Source organism: Schistocerca gregaria, chromosome 3 (assembly GCF_023897955.1).
Source record: "Schistocerca gregaria isolate iqSchGreg1 chromosome 3, iqSchGreg1.2, whole genome shotgun sequence".
Lineage (NCBI taxonomy): Eukaryota > Metazoa > Arthropoda > Insecta > Orthoptera > Acrididae > Schistocerca > Schistocerca gregaria.
Window position 1 is genome coordinate 641,250,565 of NC_064922.1, and position 21,305 is coordinate 641,271,869.

Sequence of the window (21,305 nt, forward strand, 5' to 3'; positions counted from 1 at the left end):
AGGTGGGCAGGTTTTCACGTCTTGTTTGAAGACGTCTGGTTTTGGCGTTGGCTGTCGCGCCGGCCGTGGAGGAGGTGGGAGGGGAAGGGATGTGGGGAGGGCCCACCTGGAAGGAAGAAGGTGCACCACGGAGCTTTAATAATGAGGTTAGGCGCGCCGCAACGAGAGTTCCAGCAAGAGAGAGTGGGGGGAGGTAATTGGTCTGAATGGAAACGCTGTGTGGGCAAAGTGATCAAACACGAGCCGCAGCGCACCGACAGGTTCAGAATTGTCGTGGTGGGAGAGGGAGTGGAACGGGGAGGAGAGTAAACCACTCCGGCGACTCGGAAATACTGTACGCACCTGCTCCAGGGAGCGCTTTTCCTGTCTCCGCTGTGTCCTGCGGCCGAGCCGGCCTCGACCCCCCTCCCCCCTCCACTCGACGGCACTTCCCATGTCATTACCATGCCTCAGAAGTTTTCTCCTGCTGTGGCACTGGAAGCTGTCCGGGCGGCGTCGCTGGAGGGGAAGAGGGGAAGGGGGGAGCGCGCCGGCTCTAGGCGGAGGATGCGTTGCCCGCTTCCACCGCCGCCAGAGCTGCTTTATATAAAGACGCAGGTACCGCTGACCGGATGAATCACAACGACACACGCTGAGTCGAGAGAGGTAGTCGGACAGCAGCCAGCAACAGCAGCAGCAGCAGCAAGAGCAGTTGTTGTACCACTGTAGCAGACCCGCGCCGCAGGAGCAACCATGGGCTGGTGGAACGTGTGCTTTGCCGTCATTGCGAGCGCCGCCCTCGTGCGGTCTTCGGCCTTGCCAGCTATAGCGGCTCCGCAGCCTCAAGTGCAGCCTCCGGTTGCTCAACAGCAGCAGCAGCAGGAGCCGGCGGCGTCGCCTGCCGTCGCGACGCCCGACGTCGGCACCGGCAGAGGCCTGGGCCAGCATAGTAGGAACTCCATCCAGACGGGCGACAGCCTCATGGACGCCATCTACAACGACTGCCTGCGCAAGGACTCAGTGTCGTGCGTCAAGTACAAGCTGTTCTCGTTCGTGGACAAGGTGCTCGCTTCCAAGGACTCGTTCAGCCTGACGGAGGGCGTCACCGTCGTTAAGTCCCCGGGCGTCGGCGACGGCGGCCCGCGCGCCCTCGACCAGGAAGCCGCCGACTCGCAGTCCACCGACGTCGAGTCGATGCTGGTCAGCCGTGTTGACCGCTTCCTGCGCACACACACGCTCAAGATCGACTTGAACGGCAACGATGTCGTGAACGCTGTCACGTCAGCAGGACGCGCGCTCGGAGACGTCGCCGAGGGTTTGGGTCTCACTTCCGAGGACGACAATGCCGCAGCTTCTGCCGCTGGTGACGCCGAGGGCAGAGGAAAGAAGAGTGAGTACATCACGCCCTATTATATGTTTCTTACCATCATTATACTTCTCAGTGTACGTCTGCAGGCTTTAGTAACCATTTTCACTAAAGTTAAAATCTTCTTGGTTGTTAGGCCGTTCATATTTCTTCTAAACGATCGACATTTAGACCTCTCTGCTGGGGTCTTCTTCTGAATATCATTCAATCAACGGTGAACATCACAAGATCCTGAAGATGATACCAGCAGAGGGGTCGAAACGTCGACCGTTTAGAAGAAATGCGACGCGACCTAATAGCCCACAATATCTTATCTCCATGTTTCTCTGTGTTTTTAACTTTGCTCACATGTTTAATAACATCACATCAGCTGCACTGAGTGGTTACTAAGATACTCATTTCACAAACACCCTTCCCTAGTTCTCCAGAAAGAGCAAGCCGGTTATAACTCTCAGTATTGTATATCAGTAACATGTTGAACTTTCCTCATTTCGGTCACCGTTTCGCTATCGCTCGTTGTCTTTAGAATGTATCTAGCAGTTTAAGACCACTAATAAGCATTCTTTTCATTTCAAATAATGTTTAGCCCTTAATTCTGTAAAATGTGCCTTAATACTTACAAGATTTTGTTTCGAATGACTGTTGTATCTTTATTAATAATCAAACAGGTTCTTTAGAAACAGTAAATCATTAATAACCACTTCTTGGCTCTCAAATACTTGAAAGCGTTAATTTTGTCTAGTAACTGTGACTCAAAGCAAACGTAATTAGTGCACGTTTAAGGGCATCACATAAGAAAACTTATATAACACATATAACAGACTCTGGTCAACTTATAACCTCTTACTATATTTTGCAGCATTTTCCAAATAATAATTCAGTTTTTATTCTAATAATTATCTCTTTTAACTCTATTATACTAAAATGCAGGTGAGGGGTGGGGGGAGAAAATATTACATTCTTACTAAACCACTGTAAATTCAACCACATTTTATTCAAAGGAAGTCATTTATAGTTTATGCACTAGTTAATTACAATTATAGGGTCTCTAATGGTATGTCACTTACAAAATAAGTACAAAATGTCCTGTTTTCCGTCATATAGTGACATTTTCAGATTGGTTAGCACCACGAATAGTACCAACTGCAATCGTAAATATTACGAGGGTTTAGTAATCTAGGGTTAAATATGTTTATGGAACGATGTTCGCTAAATTAAAACTTGTGATAGCAACAATAGTTTTTGACAACTTAGCTTTGAAAACTGTTAACAATTTCAGTAGGTACATTTTTTTTTTTAACCTGATCTACATGTAGTCAATGAAATGTGTCGAGATTACTCATTTGCTTGAGAAAACCATCCCCAAAAGTCGGGATTCTTGTTCCAATATCGGTACTTCACTCATTTTCCATTTTTCTCTAAGAAATTTCATAGTATGATCTACTTATCGAATTAAACGTGAGAGATAACTACATTTCATAAAAAATATAGCTGATGAATAATTTGGATGTTCTTTACAGGTATTTCAGAAGGTAATATAGAACAGAATTTCGGTCCATTGAAGTATTTTATCGTTAAGAACAGTACATTAAAATTTGTATAACTCTCGTGGCCGTAGTCAGCGAAGGTAAATTTTATGGGCTGTTGGACCCCGTCGTGTTCGTCTTCAAACGTCTTGTTCAGTTATCGACGTTCACAGGCAAGTGGAGATAACGGAAGAGTACTGAAATAGACCCCAGCAGGACCGAATGAGGACCGCTGAAGAAGATATCTGAAGAGGGTCCTGAGGCGATTTAACAACAAAAAAGATACACCCTTCAGACTCAACTTTCGTGCTCCCAGTCAGGTCCAAGGTTGACAGAGCCCATCGCGGCTGCTCCCGACACAAACCGCTCCCTGGCCACGCCTCGTGGTGATAACAACTCGCGGAGAAAGCGTGGTATCTGGCGTGTCCGCGGCTTCCCGTCCGGTGGCGGCGGGTCAGATAGGGATGGAGGTGCTGACCCCGGACAAGTAGGTGAGCCGGACAGCGGAGGGGCGGCCTACTTGCCGCTCGCAGGCCAGCCCGGTCTGTACTTTATGGTCGAAACCTGTTTTACTTCCCTCCACGCTCAACGCATTCCGGCCAGCGCGCCTGTAATGACGCCAGCTCTCGGCTATTGGCCGATTTCCAGGGCGTCATTTAGGTGCGTCGCGCACTCGCTTCGCCTCTAGAAGGTCTTCGTGACTTGTCTTGAGGGCATTCACAGCAATACATAGGCGCTTCAAACTTGTACGTTATCCAACTGCAGCGTTACAGGCACCGCATTCTTAGTTGTGCAAAAGACTTGTACCTCGGAGCTGTGCTGTGTGACTTTAGACGCATGCGAGTTAACGTCATTTCAGCGTCATAGTAGACAGAAAACCATTTGCGAATTAAGAGAGTTGAGCAGGGAGTAGTTTGTGGCCTTTTGTAACGTAACTTCCCGATTTTCTTTACCAGCAGTTAAGGGGGAACGACGGAATAGCTGAATCTGGATAGTCGGACGAGGATATGAACCCGATTCGGTCCGTCCTGTGTCTTAACCTCATGCGCACTTTCCAGTGCTTGGAATGCGTGTTAGAGTCTTTAATGCAACGTAGTACAGAACGGTAACACGTGATTCAATCCTTGCCAGACAACTACCAGTCTGCTGTTAGCAGATGTTCACCCTCTTGTTTCATCGAAGGTTAGGAAGCACAGGCTCTTCTCTACAAGCTGATGCAGTCTGAATAAAGAAACTTTACGTTAAACTAAGATTTAACATCCTACAGATAACGAGCTCAGTAGAAAATGTGCGGAGAATCCGTTTGCAGAGACTAAAAGCGATAGCTGTAGATGCAGTTAAGAAACTGTATCGGCATTCGCCTGAAGCTGCATAGATAATACCAAATGCAGGCGAGCCTCTTGCCTTCGTAGAAGCTCTACGAACTGTAGCTGAAACCAGGGCTGGAAGAATCACAGAGGAAACAGCATAATATTGCTGCATTACCGCTGAAAACAATTCTGTATACAGCTGTAACACTCGAAAAACAACGCTTCGGTATGTCATTATCACACTAGATGTAAAAAGGTTCGTTGTCAAAAACTCTTTCGAACTATGTTTTGATGTTATCAACGCTACGACGAGCCGCGATACACGTCGGATCTTCGGATAAAAGCGAAAAATGGTTCTAGGCGTGACAAACAAAGTGCCACGAGGCAAAATATTCATTTGGTGCCAAAGGACATTTTCCGCCTCCTACTGACTAGAACAAATGATCGCAATAACAAACGGACTCATGTTGCGCAACAGATATCTGTCACTTTCTGACGCCCATAGTGGCCATCACGAAATGATTCGAAGGAAATTAGCTGCTTGATCATTACACCACTAAATGCCGATTTCCATTGTAGAGCAAAATTTAACATTTAGCAACAGGTAGAGAAAGAGTTTATATTGGAGAAAGCTTCAGGAGGTCACTGGCAGCGCACAAAAGTGCCAACAAGAAACCCTGATGGCGTAACAGACTGTCGTTTTCGTTCTCTAGACGTATTATAGCAATGAAAAGCCATCCTCATAATGGGATGTGCTTCAGCGACTGCTGTCCATTCACTCGGCGGGAGAAAGCCTTTCTTTGCCCTGGCCATTGTATAACGACGGTGCCGGTGAGAGCAAACTAAAGCATAGAGTGAACTTCTATCGTCCTTATGCTTGCCAGACTGTAAGAGTCACTACGTCACACGATGCAATGCAATCACCGATACTTTCGCGGTAACTTACGAAATATCGCTTGGAGGTGTGTATTTCGGGTTCTCCGGATGATGAATCTCTGGTTTATTGCCGGAGAACAAACACCTACCGTCGTATGTCCTTTAATCCTAGAAACATATAGTGACTCTCGTAGGCACTGTCAAACGTTTAGATAACATCCAGGCTCTCATAGATAGAGGAAATCAAAATATATACACATTCAGTTTCGACTTACAGGCTAAAATGGCGTTTTGTAGCAACCATCGTGCTCTGAGTTCTCAGAAAACGTCCCACTCTTATAAAAAGACAAGGTGAGCTGGAGACGGCTTAAGTTCACCGATGAGTGCAGTAATTTACGTTTATCGTTCGATTCACGCTGCAGTGGCACACTCTTCATCCCTGGTAAAAGGTATATTATCACATATTATAAATAAGGCCATGCGCAAAAATTGTTTAACTGAGTACAGACGGAACAGAGAGAGAAAAATGTGGAGTTGTCTGATAACGTATGTGCATCTACACTTTTAAAAGTCTCGCGAACCAGGTCTTAGGTAGGAAAGAAAAGAAACATTATTGGCAGAATATACTGCAAGCCAAAACAACAAACTTACGGTAGATCTTAGGATGATGATGACGAAAGCTATTTGATTCTCTGTTTATTTGATTCTTGAAAGGGAACACCGTTATAGGGCCAACTGAAGAATATAATTTCCGTAGCACAAATATACACGCTTGAAAAAAGTTTGACGACTTCCACTTCACTCCTGATGACCCACTGTGAACGAAGACATGACTGTCCTGAGTCACTGTTTTCCATTAGTATGCAAGACGACAGCTGTAACGGATTGTAAGTCTCGCATGGCATGAAGAGTGTAACAGTTTGCAAGGATTAACCGTTGGCCTACTAGGTTTATGAGTAATAACGCATTTGGTTACAGCAGCCTCACAGACAGCCTACGTACTCACAACGAACGTTGTACGAAACAGTCGCCCACTTCTTGAGCCACAGTATTTCGCGAGAGACAAAACGTTTTCTCACGGACAACAGGCGGTGCTGTTTCACACTACTAATAATCGAAATTGATAGATAAAGAGAACACTAAATGCGTAGGTACGTTGACACAACGCGAAGCAGACACCCGATTAGAGGTCACTCTGAAAAACATTAACCAACATGATAGTGACATTAAACTATACATTTCAGAAGAAACTACGCTGTTTTCAATAGTATACATTGTAAGGAACGAACCAATTTTGCCACAGCCGGTGGCCTAGTATGAACTCCTTAACTGTCACTTAGAACTGACATTCATCTTCTCAGCCTCCGGTTGATAGAACGGTATGTTATCTAACTGTTATTATTGAATCGACATTTTTGGTTAAACAGTGGATCCACAAATACTGCAAGGTTTCCACTGCAGCAGACGAAGTGTTACGCACTGTGTGAGGTGCTACGAGGTAGAGAGACAGTTCACCATAAACGGGACTTGTATTCCTACGAATACGCGAATTATAATGTGCGGTGTTAGCTACATCGGAGGACGTTGAAGACAGATCTTAGCGATACGGTAGAAGAAAAATGGTGAAGCAGTCTTCTGTATGAGCCAGAAAGTGCAAACAATTTCCGTTTCAATTTCTTCTCGCTGTTCGTATCTTCGTTTATGTAGACTGCTACCAGATACATTTGATTTATCCCGCATTACCGAATCTTTGAGTTTCCCAGAGTCTTTACACGTCCAATATTCGCTCAAAACTTATAAATGAATCTATAAAAGACAAAAAGATCCAATATTACTTCTCAGTGGTTTTATAGGCTTTCGCGTCTCATATCAGAGCGGACTGTTGAAACCCAGCAATACTTGTCCTCCGATTTCTGACAAGTGATAACTGCAATTACCAGAGTCTTAGACTGATTGCCTCATAACGTATACGAAGTAAGAACAGCCACTGAATGTTCTCGGTATCTCATTGGCTTCGTGAATTCATGTTTCAGGCAAGAACGAAGTCAATTTTCATTAAGTCCCAAGTAAAAACTTCCTTTGTTGTTTTTCATGGTTTTACAAGAAGTCGTATAACATTCTTCCTGCTATATAGTGTCAGGTTGGGGTAACGATTATGGAGGTCTGTAGCAATTACGCCCCCTTTTCTAAAATACCAGAAGAGACGTGACAATTCAACCTCGTGCTCATAAGACCAGTCCTGAAGATGTGAGCTGTATGAACAGCGCCCATGTCCTCTTGGATTAGAGCACCACAATTGGGGAAGAAATATTGTACCACGAGATGGACCAGATCACCCAAAATCGTCAAATAGTCGTTGGCAGCAATGAGAGCTTGCTGAGTGACCATGTGGTTCGTGGAATACCACAATACAGCTGCCCAAATCTTCACCGAATCCCCGCTATGTTTCACTCTTGGGACGTAAACTCGACCAGAAGTTAGTTTTGGAATTCCAGCCCGCAATACAATACCCTGCAGGTGGAGCACCATTTGCGGTGTTTTTATGATAACAGGGTTAGTGAGTGCGACATTTAGTTCTGTATGATGTTTGTAGCTGTCTTCTTCCATTATCGTCTGTCACAGTCATTCAACAGACCCGTTGGTCCGCGGTGGAACGTAGTGTCTGATGCTTTTCAACCTTCCCTGCATGCGGTATAAATCGCCTATAGGCTGCATCTTGAATCACCAGATGCTTCCACTGTGTTGCTTACGGAGCAACAACAATTTGCCGACGGTCGAATTCACTGACATCCGAAATAATGCGCTTACAATTAGACAGATTATTGTTCCGTCCACGACTGACACGTGTAACGTATTGTTGAAATAGCAGAGGTGCCGTTCATGATCAAATACTACAACGCCAATAGCAGGTTTGGTTAGGATAAGCATTTATGTTCAAGCACTGACTCAGATGTTGTGCACAGTTTCCTTGACAGTGTTCTGAAGTGGAAGTAAGATCAAAAGTTTCCTGAACAAGCTTAGCCAGCCTGCAGCTGGCAGAGAACATCGAATCGGTCACAGCGGCAGTTCCGCCGCTTACGCTGGGAAAGTAGTTTATTCTGTTCACATTTCATTTGCACGTCACGATATCCGCGATATGATCGGCGGCGCAGAGCCACTAACCTGGAACCGGCGCGGTCACGTTGCTCGTTGCAGAGAAAGCGGCCAAGATCCTGCTGCCGCTGCTGCTGGCGCTGAAGGTGAAGGGCGCGGCGCTCGTGGCCCTCGCCCTGGGGGCCATCGCCCTCATCGCCGGCAAGGCGCTGCTCATCGGCAAGATCGCGCTGCTGCTAGCGGCCATCATCGGCCTCAAGAAGCTGCTGTCGCAGCAGCAGAAGACTGTCACGTACGAAATCGTGGCGCACCCGCACCACACGTCGTCGCACGTCAGCGGTCACGAGTACTCGGCGGTGGGCGGCGGCGGCGGCTACGGCGGCGGCGACATCGGCGGCGGCTACGCCAGCAGCGGCAGCGGCGGACACGGCGGCTGGGGGCGCAGCCTCGAGGACGCCCACCAGATGGCGTACCGCGCGTACGCGCCTCAGCAGGCGGCTCAGCAGTAGGGCGGCCTGCGGCCGGCGCGTCTGCTGCTCGAGGTTGGTGCATACTCCTACTCGCTAAGCTCCAGACTCAGGGCCCGCAGATACTTTTTTGGAAATTATCCGCAGAGAAAAAGGTCCTCTACATTTACATGTACATGCTCTCCTCTCTCGCTTTGCTTGCACGGGATAGTTAACCGTAATTTCGAAGACGATCCCCACGTGCTGCCTCCAGTTCTTTGTTCACCACTCAAAACAGCGTAAACCTCGCCAGCCTGTTTCCAATTTAAAATCGATGAATTCAACATACTACTATAAGTGCAAGACCCAGCCCCTTTCACAGAATCTTCAACTCACTGTCCCAATCCACTTAGTTCATACCCAATTCACCCCACCTACTCTCCAACCCCCTCTCTTACAGCCGGACACTTATTTGTTTTCAAAACCCTCCAAAACATCCACAATTTCGAAAGTCCGCACACCCTACACCAAATGTCCAAAGTTTCACATTCTATTTTGCCCTCAGTGTAATCACCACATACTCACACAACCAATCCTACTTTTTCTGAGACTGTTGATCAACACCTTCTTTACGAACTCCAAATGGCACGATGGCATGTAAGATGGTTGTTTGTTGCTCCTGTATCAACTCGTCTCAACATAAATTCAGTATCCCTCGCTCCGCAGACATGAACTTATCCCAAAATATCTACGATTCTTTCCAGCCATAGCCTAATCTACCCATTCCACCCAAATGAAGGCTCCATGCCACTCTTTCCTGCCCCAGTGGGCATTCCACGAACACCTGCACCCCATCTGTCGGCTTCTTCCCACATAAACATCGCACACTATTTTCCACATAGCATCCTCTCCAGAACTTCCCACATCCCACTCCCTACTCACAATTACCTGGAGCTCCCAACACATAATTCTCATAATAAAAAGAATATACATCACATCACATCACCATCATCTTATTATTATTCTATAATAACCCAGAAAATTTATGTAATACAGTTTCTGAAGAGTGGTAACTCACCACAGTTAGGTAGCTCTTAGTAAGGAGAATCTAAACAGCTATTAAAAATAGACAGTCGTTGCTAGGGCAGCTTTCTTAAGCATTTGTCCACCAGTAGATAAGCTGCATTCCTTAGGTACTGAGGAATCGCTGACATTTCTGCTGTGCTGTATGCTGCTCCTCTTGCACTTCACCGTATTGGCGGAACAAATTATTATTTGTTGTTTGGCGTTGGGACGCTCAGTAAGTATAGTAGTAGTGCCTGAACGAAGTATGTAAGTAGCGACGAGCTCAACATTCCGCCATGTTTTCCTTCGGAAAATAACCGTCAGAGCCCGTGTTCGTAGCTGCAGTTCATTCTTTTGGTAATAGTTATCAGCAAATTTATTTACCTGCCTGACCCACCTAAGACAATTTCATTTATCTTTTCAATGAGTCTTAATGCATTTGAAACTGGCACTCTCTCTTAAACGTAACGAAGGTGACAGGAGCGAAGTATTTCTTAGTCTTCTCTTGTAATTAACTTTGCTTTCTGACATGTCGTTTAGAAATGGTTATTTGGATTCGATTTCCATGTGCGAATGCGTGTATGCATCTCTTCATAATGTGAACTCCATTGGAAAGTATACCGCCCTTTACACAATGACTTCTTTTTGTTAGCGGTGGAGGAGATAGGTTCTTCCTTTTCTATTTACATTAACATGAAACTACACAAACGATAAAATTCCTTATAATTTTTTTGCTTATTTCTGTTTCTTTCTCATTTGACTTACTCGTTAAAGATTTTGTGTGGTACATTCGAAGTACTAAAACCTAGCTGAATATTTAAAAACCCCTCTGACATATCAGCACGTTCAAACCAGCCGTACCATCGTAGAGTTGTACAGAAACTGGCGACCGATAATGAATTCATGTCACTGTTTGATTGTCACAGAGCCGTCTTATGATTTGTTTTTCTAGTAATCTTCCTTTACGTCTTGTTGTTTCTAAAATTATTTTTCTGACTTAAAAACCTGAATAGTTACGTATACTGCATAAAGACAAACGAAGGATTACATTAACATTTTCGTTTTATTATTTGATTATTAGCGTTGTTCTGTTATTAAAAAGATTTATCACTGTAAATTGTGGACTTGCTAGTTGCTCAAGAGTTGTAAATTGTTTGCCATCTCTAGGGATGCTAAGTAGATTTTGGACGAACTCGGAGACTGCCTTTAATTGCTTCAGTAAGTCATCATCTGTAGCGAAAATACTTTTAAATTTTTTAAGCCAAGAAGAAGTGTTGACATTCCGACTATGCTTCAAGTTAGAAGAACAAGATATGTCCGTTTAATTGTCTTTTTTCAGATTAGTACCTGTGCCATAGAAGCTAGTAATGATAATCCATCCAGTTTTGAGATTGAGCACTGCTAGGAATACATCCATGAATAAAAATTAAATACGTAAATCATCCCTCTCAGCTCAGTATGTCGAATGGAAGGAAAAACACAGGTGAATGTTTCATTAGAAATGTGTAACAGCACTTAACTTTTCATCAGTTAAAACGTCATTCGCTGAGCCTTTGTCACTTCGTACCAACAGATTATTTGAAGCAACGACAGCATTAAGTTAGGATTTTGGTTTTAATACCCTCTACAAGATTCACACCAATATGTGAATAGAACGAAAATTTACCATTATAAAACGACCAAACTATGTACAGAGGGAGTTTACAGATGCAGCACATACATCCCTCCCCTCTACTTTACTAACAAATGTGCAAAGAGGAGACTATGTATTAACGGTAAGCAGACCTAAACACATGAATTTACAAGGTAGAGTGGATTGCTAGTTGTTACTGTATCCCTCCTCCAGAAAAGTATGTGGAATTTGCAGACAATAACGGTGCTTGTCCATATAATATCTAATGATCTAAAAATCTACACAGAGCTAAAATAAAAAATAAAGTCATAATTTAAAAAAAAAATTTAAGATTTTCCAGGAAAGTTAACTAATTTGGATTTAGTTATTTCTGATGTGGAAATGGTAATAAACAAACCCAATGTCTCGGGGAGCTACATATTATCTTCTTCTATTGAGGCACAGGGTTCCCTCTTTTCACTAGTCCCAGTTAATATGAAACCAACTTTTGTTTCGAAAGAAAAAGATTTAACGGTGAAATATTAAACGTTATGAAATTAAAGCTAAAGGGAAATTAAATTGAAGTAATTTGCTAGGGTAGGCGAGAGCGCTAATGCGCTGCTTCCTGGCCTCGAGAGGCGCGCCGGCCCAGCTCCAATCCGCCAGGCGGATGTGGTTTTTAGTCTGTTTTCCACATCCTGGGAGAAGAATACCGGTCTGGTCTCCACGTTCCGCCTCAGTTACACGACTCGCAGACATTTGAAAACGTTCGCTCTGTTCCATGGCTTACACTAGACGAAGACAGCGGGGGTATACTCTTTCCATCCTGAGGGGCTTGGGGTGACGGCACGAAGGGCATCTGGCCGCCCTCTGCAACAAACACTGCCAAATCAATAGTAACTCATCCGACCCCGCGTGACGCGGGACAAAGGCCCCAAGAAGGAATTAACGAAAAGAAATAGAATTTAAGTACTAATTCTAAATTACTTTTCTTTGTTTCATTAATTGCTTAAGAACTGAAGGCTGTGTTAGAAATCTTTTGAAAACCGGAGTGTTACATCGCATGTCCGCAGCTCGTGGTCGTGCGGTAGCGTTCTCACTTCCCGCGCCCGGGTTCCCGGGTTCGATTCCCGGCGGGGTCAGGGATTTTCTCTGCCTCGTAATGACTGGGTGTTGTGTGATGTCCTTAGGTTAGTTAGGTTTAAGTAGTTCTAAGTTCTAGGGGACTGATGACCATAGATGTTAAGTCCCATAGTGCTCAGAGCCATTTGAACATCGCATGAGAAAGTTGTTCCCATCGTTAAGGGACCTCAACTTCGAGCCCCTTACAAGTTGTTTCAACGCAATAATTAAACTATCACGGAAATCTAAAAACTGCCACTGTGAATGTTATCGGCCAGCCAAACATCTGGAAGTTCATACAGGACTGTTCCGATAGCTAGAGCAGCAAGGAGTAGAGTGTGAGCCTTGTAACAAGAAGTTTGGATAAACAATAGATTACAAATTGATATATTCCTTCTGCACATAGACGGGTACATTTTCTCCACCATCATTTATCTGTAACCCTTCGCAGTGTTGCACGGGGGTGCAACAGCTTCGCTTGTTTTCTGATTGACAGCTTGCTCTGCGAAGTAGCTGTATTCAGTAGTCAGAGACTGTCTGTAGCAATCTGTAAGATAGACGTGCTTTCAGTTTGCGAAGAAAGTGATCATTGCCTAACATCGCAAGTCAGAAACGACTAGTCAGACACAGATCACATTCCTACATGCTTTGGAGCCAAAGGAAATCTACGATGTACCACACAGAACGAATAACTTAACAGAGCTATCTGCCTTGATGAATACTACGTTCCTTCAGCTTCACAAAATGAAAAATATATTGTGAGCCTCGATTGTAATGGAGACCGATTTTGCTGCGTTTGCGTATTATTTACACGCAAGTCCTTGAAAGCACACTTCCTAAGCATTTTGAGAACCACCTTACATTTAATAAGAAAAGTGATCTGAGCGCCAGGAATCTTCTACAGCATCATAACGACAGTGTCGAAGTCGCGCCATCTTGTGTCTCACTACATTCATGGGATCCGTGCAATTAACTAACGTACTTGTAGCTGCTCGAGTGTTTAGATTTTCATTGCTTTCCGTGAAGGCTTGCGTCAGAAACACATTTAAAGAGTGTTTAGTGTTTTCAAAAACACTGATTTCCTCTGTTCATTTGTTCCAACAGATTAGAGTATATTCATTCTCCATCATTCGCATAACCGAATCAGAATAATTAAAAAATCTATGTTCTGAAATAACCGATTTGCAACAGTACAGTGGATTCATAGATTCTAAAGGAACGCAGACAATATACAGCAAAAGTTCAGGCAGGCACAAGGCGTAAAAGAAGAGCCACTGTTCTTCTTAAAAATAAATCAATAAAGTGTAACGGGTTCGTGAGCTCGGACGTTGATATGAGTATCACAGTTCCTTGCAGGAGGAGGCCACGTCAGAGTTTGAATGTCAATTTGTCCTCACAAACTTTAAAGTGATTTAATCAACGAGTTAAAGAACAGCCTTAACTTTTAAACTGGAATTCAAACCTAGGTGCAACTTAGATATTTTTCTCTTGTTCCAAGCATTTCCATTTTAGTTTGAAGTGAAAAACGATTTGTTTCTCTACCTAGTTTGCTTTTCCCAAGCTGTTTGAGTCTGTAATGTGTATTCTGTTGCTTTCCATTTACTTTGCAGGGTTTCTATATTTCGAAACGACATCACTTCACTGTACAAACACAGATCTGATTAACGACTTGCATCAAGTACACTGATAGTGTTACCCAGACTTGATAGCATTATTTCCTCAATAACTGTCTTTCTTTGTTTGAAATCGGATCACGTGAAGTACAATATCAGTCGTCAGTCGCCACAGTAAATAAGCTAATTGTTGGTTATTGTTTACCATAGACGTACAAAATTGAGGGGATGTTTGTTGCTGTGTTCTACTCGCGTTTGCAAATAGTCTCTGACATTTTGTGTGGGATGTATAGGGTGTAACAGATGTAAGAGCAGATATTTTTATGTGTGGTACCTTAATATGTACACACGTCAGTGTATTGTTTGTTTTATCTCTGCTTTAAATAGTCTTCTCACAAACACGTCACAAATTCTACGACCTGATATTTCCCGCATTGCTTTACCTGGGCCGCTAAATGAAAAACTCCTCTTAGTGTAGATTAATCGTTTTGCGTCCATGCTTTCTAGCGGAAAACAAGCATTAACGGCTGCTCTTGCCCCAAGTGCTTGCAGACACTAACCAACCTAAAAGCATACGACTCGTAACATCTATAATTATTAGTCCGCCAATGGCACAAATGCTGATGTAATTTTGTCCTGTTCACCGTTACTAGTCACTAATAGAAACATATGCACTTATACAACTAACAGCTTGTATATCAGGTGTTGCTACACCTAACACCTCGTAGGTAAGGTGTTGCAAGGGGCCAGTAGTGCAACAGAAACCTAAGTGAAAATGAATCAGGAACGTAATCGCCCGGTAGATATGGCTGTTGTCTTGCATGATGGGAGATTCTGCAGCATACTTATCACGACTTGGGAAAAAGGGCAGCATGTAGTTACGAAGAATGTTGAAATAAACGTGTTGGTCCATGTTTACAGTAACCTGAATGAATGAGCCCAAGGCATGATACGAAAAACACCTCTGGAACAAACTACGCCCTCAACATACGACAAGTTAAAGGCTTCACTGGGCAGTATGTGCCGTTGACGCGTTGCATGCTGTGAAAAGAGGCAAAATCGCGGCTAATTGGTCCACAATAAATGTATCTAGTAAAGCTCTTTGGCCTATAGAGACGCGTAGCTTTATTCGTCGCTGTGAGGTTTGTATGTTTGGGACATATCCGATTGCACATGTCCAAAACATCGAGTTCTCTTTGCAATGATCGCTCAGGAACAGGTCGATATGGGCCTTGGAACTGCATTCACTGGCAGCAAGTCCCTGTCGAGTTTGAAACCGACTGTCGTTAAGCAGGAGTGACACTGGTCTCGGGTCCTTTTCTGTTCGGAAGTTTCTGCAGCCACTATTCTAACGCAGCGTTACATGGCTGCGAGTGTCATTTCTTGCAGAGACGTCGGACAGTCTTTATTGAACACCAATAAATCGAGCGATTTCATTCAAGGTGGCGCCATAGGCAATTAAAAAACATGGAGCCCTTCTCTACGGTTCTCCAACAGAATCGACTGGTACATACATATCACTTCACTATCGTAACGCCCGCATCTCGTGGTCGTGCGGTAGCGTTCTCGCTTCCCACGGCCGGGTTCCCGGGTTCGATTCCCGGCGGGGTTAGGGATTTTCTCTGCCTCGTGATGGCTGGGTGTTGTGTGATGTCCTTAGGTTAGTTAGGTTTAAGTAGTTCTAAGTTCCAGGGGACTGATGACCATAGATGTTAAGTCCCATAGTGCTCAGAGCCATTTGAACCATTTTTTGAACTATCGTAACTTACATCAAAGTTAATGGGTCAGATGACCACCTGATATCGGTTCTACACTATCTGCAGAGCTCCAAAATGGACACGGTGCTCATTTAAGGACTGATTAATAGAGTATTTTCCCTGATGAGCAATGAGATGTGCACCTATCAAAATGTTGACGCAATGGCAAATATTTCGGAGTTAATTTTGTGCACATCGTGCCAAGTGCACCACTTTGTAACGTTCTCCACCTGTTCGCAGACGACGGGGCCATCGCCGGCGGCGCAGCAGCAGCAGCAGACGCAGGCAGATGCACCGCCTACGTTCTTCGCTCGCTCCTTTACTGCCAAACTCGCGGTGCTTCCGCCGAGAACGCGCGCCACAGCAACAGTACCGCAATACTCAGTGCAAGGAAAACCTAATTTATTGTGCAAGTTAACATATTTCTCATCTTATTTATTATTCAGTTTTGGTTGTCCTCTTTTTTTTTATACGAAGTGTTGTATTTATGCTCAGATGTGTATGTCTATGAGTGGTTATGCTGTTTTGTCGTATTTAATGTTTACGCTTTTTGTAGCGTTCATATATTCATATTCATATTTAATATTCATTTGTAAGACAAGTGACTTCACACCCACTCGGGACGCGACACACTGCAACTTGTTTACGCGAATTACTGCATGAACCACTGGACGACAATAAGACAACAGACTCCTGCATCTTTCGATGACAACGCACTGCTACAAATGGTATACCTGCTACAGCTGATTGCATATTGCTCCTTGCTACAGTTGACGACTTACCGACTGAATGAAGACTTTGAACCTCTGAACAAAACACTAACGACTTTCAACTTTTCTGAAAACGGGAAAAAAATCTCGTTTGGAAACAGATTTATTGAAACACTTTCACAGCATCGACGTTTTCTCTTTTAACTGCATGACGATCTTCATCCTGACAGTGTATTAAATTACAAACGTCTTTAAACTATTAACAATGTAACGGAACAATAATCACTGACGACGATATATAGTAGACGAGCCAGTAACGACACCACAAAGACGTCCACGCTAACAGTCATCACCTGTGCTCCCGAACCTACCGAACTGCTACCATGACCTTAACAAAGACCAAAGATTTTTCGTACAGCTTAGAAACCCGTAACAGACGCTACCCTGCGCTACACATGACTGACAATAACGAGTTAATAACAACGTAACATTTCCCCACATTTACAAAAGTCACTAATATCCAACTGCTCAACATGGCACCACCCCTTTTCTCCATGGGAGTCAACGAACCTCTTCTACAAATCAAATAATGTGCACAATAGTGTGCACCCGTAAAGAAACCTAGTACATGGCATTTTGAACTGAACAGACTACGGAACGGTTCTACCTTTACAGACCAAAGACTTTGCATTGTATTAAGACGTCCTACGCTTAGACAACGAAATAGAACTTATGTATTGACAAAGTGACGAGTAAACATAATATTTATGTTCAATTGTATTGTTATTGTTTGCAATAAAATAATTTTTCATATAAAATATAAAATGAGGTGTAAACTATTCGGTTGTACTTCCGCTTTCGTAAGCATCAGTTATTAGACACAATCCCTGACAACCACATTCTCCGCAGAAGCAACACGTGTGTCAATCAAAACGCTTGGAAAGAAGTTGTGCGTGAGAGAATATAAAAAGTATACACCGACTTCAAATGTAAGACTAATATTCAGAATGCGCTGGAACAGTACAAACAGATCGATTTAATTGTGCACTGCAGAATTACAATTGACGGTTTAGACACATTTTTTCTAAATTAATTAATTACAATTATTTCCGCAAAAAAGTTATCGCTATGTGACACTTCGAGAAGCACAGCTTAAAGCAATGGTTCAGGTGAGTACTGTCTACGTTTTAGGTGCGTCAGGTAACCCGTCTTTCCTTAGCCAGAGATTTAAATATTTCGTGTGGATATGAAAGTTATAATTTAATGAAGCAGCACCTTCTTCTTCATGTCAGTATGTGTAAAATTTAAATTATAAGAAACACAATTTAGAAGTCTGATTTTCGCAGTCTTGACTACAACTCAAAATTTCCCCTCCGTATGCCAAAATTTGTTGTATCCTATCTGCTGAGGATGAGATGACCATCGCGATAAAATTAGAGAAGTCAGAGCCAATACGGAAAGATTTGATTTTCCATTTCTGGAACGATAAGGAAACTGTCTAAAGGCGATCTTGGGAACCCTCTGCCAAACACATATGTCTGAATTGAAGACAAATCATGTAGACGTAGATGTAAAAGTATGTTGGAGAGAGTCCAGACGAAATATCGAAGCCCTCTGCAAATGGCTCCGATTAAATTGTAGCTAGTAATGCCTTGAGGCATACAGAAGGTGAACAAAAATTTGGAAACATCAAAGACACAACTTATTACCATGCCCAGTACGGTGTAGGAAACCCACTGGCGATCAAATTAGCTTCCAGACTTATCAGAATGGATTATGACAGGTACTGTATGGGTTTCAGAGGAACCTTGTACCTTTCTTTCTGGAAAATAGTTATGCATTCAGGTGACGATGGTGGATGCCGACGGCGATGACGTACCTTTCCCTCCAAAGTAGATCCCAAAGGCTCAATAATACGGAGATCTGGTGACCATCTTCGCGCTCACAAAACCAGTCGGGAACGATGCAAGCTGTGTGAATAGGGACTTTGTTGTCTTGGTACACAGCATCACTATTGGAGAACAAAAACTGTACTATGTACCTGATCATCCAAAATGGCCACATAATTCTTAGCAGTAACGCAGCTAGGCAAGGAAACCAAGGTACCCCAGCTGTACCACAATGTGGTTGCCCAAATCATCATGAAATCCCTGCCACGTTTCACTCTTGTGACATAAACTCAGCTAGAAGTTGGAAACAGTGCGGAACAAGGCTCACCAGACAATTTGATACTCTTCCATTGCTCCATAAGTTAGGTATTATTACTTCAACATGGCGTTTTTCTGTTGCGGCCATTTGCGTCAGTGATTCATGGTTTTGCAGTTCCATCTCGAACTGCAATTCCCTCCTTCTGGAGCTCCATTTCTGTTGCTTTGGTGCTGACAGAGCAATAAATTTTGCATATGTCATCCCCTTCTTTTTTTTTGTCACAATCCTCTTCAATGACCGCTTGCCACAATCGCTCAACAAACACCTTCGTCCATATCGTCACTTAGTGCAAGATGTTTTTCCACTTTCTGTGCATGCCAGAGCCAGACAAGATTTCCGCTCACGAGACACGCCCTGGCATGAATGCCATAGCGCTCAGCCTCACTGCACATTTCCCCCACTGCTACACAATGCTATCTGAGCGAGAGGAGTTGGGAAGGGGGAAACGGCCAACACGCCGCATTTAAATGGCAGTGCGGTCACATTGCATACGACGTAGCTTTATATTTCACATTTATCAGTAATGTAGGTCACAACAAAACATATTTTAAGTAATATTTAATTATTTCTGGCGCACTGAAGACATAATAAAAATTTTATCTAGTACAAAATGTCGACATATGGACGAACGCAGACAGGTTCACAGAGTTTCAAGCCAGTTTGCCATGTAATCGTCACTAATTTAGTTTCATAATCGAAGCAAGGACTTTCACAGAAATTAGACGACTGAAATATTATAGCACTTTTGCAACCTCATTATGGAGAGTGGAACCTAAACTTGAGGGAAGCAATGCAGATATCCTAGATAGTTTTAATGTAAATTGATTTGTCATTGAAAACTGTAATTATCTTGCAGGTCAATCAGTTATAACTGCACTTTCGCAAGGGCGCTTCCACTGAAGTGGCAAACGGTACCGAAAACGGTTCTAAGACATATATGAGATTGACAATGTCCTCAAAACCCTTAGGAAGCTATCCTTGTAATTCTTTCAAGGTCACAATTAATTTTTGACGCCTTGTGTTTTCTTCAACGGCAGTGAATGTAGGGAACTGGACTATGTTTGTCAGATTTTGTCTGTTCCAGAATGTGATTTTCTTTATAACTGCATCCCAATGAGATCAGAAAGAATTTGTTTCACATCGAAGTACTTTACTGTGGGCAGTGTGCAGTAAAGTCCACTTACAATGCGAGATCTGCATCCCATTTCGGGTGTTCTAATTTTCGTTCATTCGCTCCTTTTCCTTATAAAATCAAGAACAGCTTGTTTAAAATCGAAAAATCGTTCCAGGCATGCCCGTTGATTTAAATGGTCCAACTGGCTCTAAGCACTATGGGACTTAAAATATGTCATCAGTCCCCTAGACTTAGAAGTACTTAAACTCAGCCAACCTGACATCACACATGCATGCCCGAGACAGGATTGTAACCTGCGATCATTGCAGCAGCGCCGTTCCGGACTGAAGCGCCTAGAACCGCTCGGCCACAGCCGCCGGCTGTTGATTTAAACAACGTACTTTTTAACAATATGTAAAGTCTCAATACTCTTATTTCCATCGAAAACTGTTGCAGCTGATAGTGGAGCAATGCGTGCGACTTCGAAATTTTTCTGTTCACGCCACCACTTTCATCACATGCTGCATGACCGCAGATTTATCACAAAGTGCTTCTTGATGCACAGAAAAATGAATCCCGTGTGTCGATGGTTGTGATTTTTCGTTCTTTCAGTGTCAAGTAGTACTTTAAATTCTTCTGCATGGTATTTTGAAATTTCATAGAAATTTGCACTACCCGCCGCCTCTGCAATGCGAAATACACTCCTGGAAATTGAAATAAGAACACCGTGAATTCATTGTCCCAGGAAGGGGAAACTTTATTGACACATTCCTGGGGTCAGATACATCACATGATCACACTGACAGAACCACAGGCACATAGATACAGGCAACAGAGCATGCACAATGTCGGCACTAGTACACTGTGTATCCACCTTTCGCAGCAATGCAGGCTGCTATTCTCCCATGGAGACGATCGTAGAGATGCTGGATGTAGTCCTGTGGAACGGCTTGCCATGCCATTTCCACCTGGCGCCTCAGTTGGACCAGCGTTCGTGCTGGACGTGCAGACCGCGTGAGACGACGCTTCATCCAGTCCTAAACATGCTCAATGGGGACAGATCCGGAGATCTTGCTGTCCAGGGTAGTTGACTTACACCTTCTAGAGCACGTTGGGTAGCACGGGATACATGCGGACGTGCATTGTCCTGTTGGAACAGCAAGTTCCCTTGCCGATCTAGGAATGGTAGAACGATGGGTTCGATGATGGTTTGGATGTACCGTGCACTATTCAGTGTCCCCTCGACGATCACCAGAGGTGGACGGCCAGTGTATGAGATCGCTCCCCACACCATGATGCCGGGTGTTGGCCCTGTGTGCCTCGGTCGTATGCAGTCCTGATTGTGGCGCTCACCTGCACGGCGCCAAACACGCATACGACCATCATTGGCACCAAGGCAGAAGCGACTCTCATCGCTGAAGACGACACGTCTCCATTCGTCCCTCCATTCACGCCTGTCGCGACACCACTGGAGGCGGGCTGCACGATGTTGGGGCGTGAACGGAAGA

The 21,305-nt window shown here is 43.9% G+C and overlaps 1 protein-coding gene across 1 annotated transcript; it reads left to right on the plus strand.

Moving 5' to 3' along the window:
• Positions 1–597: 597 nt before the first annotated feature.
• LOC126354474 (uncharacterized) lies at positions 598–17,300 on the plus strand. The gene is made up of 3 exons (XM_050004178.1): positions 598–1,369; positions 8,253–8,692; positions 16,006–17,300. The coding sequence occupies exons 1-2, from the start codon at positions 733–735 to the stop codon at positions 8,657–8,659; spliced, it is 1,044 nt and encodes a 347-aa protein (XP_049860135.1). The 5' UTR covers positions 598–732; the 3' UTR covers positions 8,660–8,692; positions 16,006–17,300.
• The last annotated feature ends 4,005 nt before the right edge of the window (positions 17,301–21,305 follow it).

Coding starts and splice junctions, on each gene's coding strand:
- LOC126354474 (XM_050004178.1), top strand. CDS start 733: ATGGGCTGGTGGAACGTGTGCTTTGCCGTCATTGCGAGCGCCGCCCTC. Junction 1,370..8,252: donor CGAGGGCAGAGGAAAGAAGA/GTGAGTACATCA, acceptor TGCTCGTTGCAG/AGAAAGCGGCCAAGATCCTG.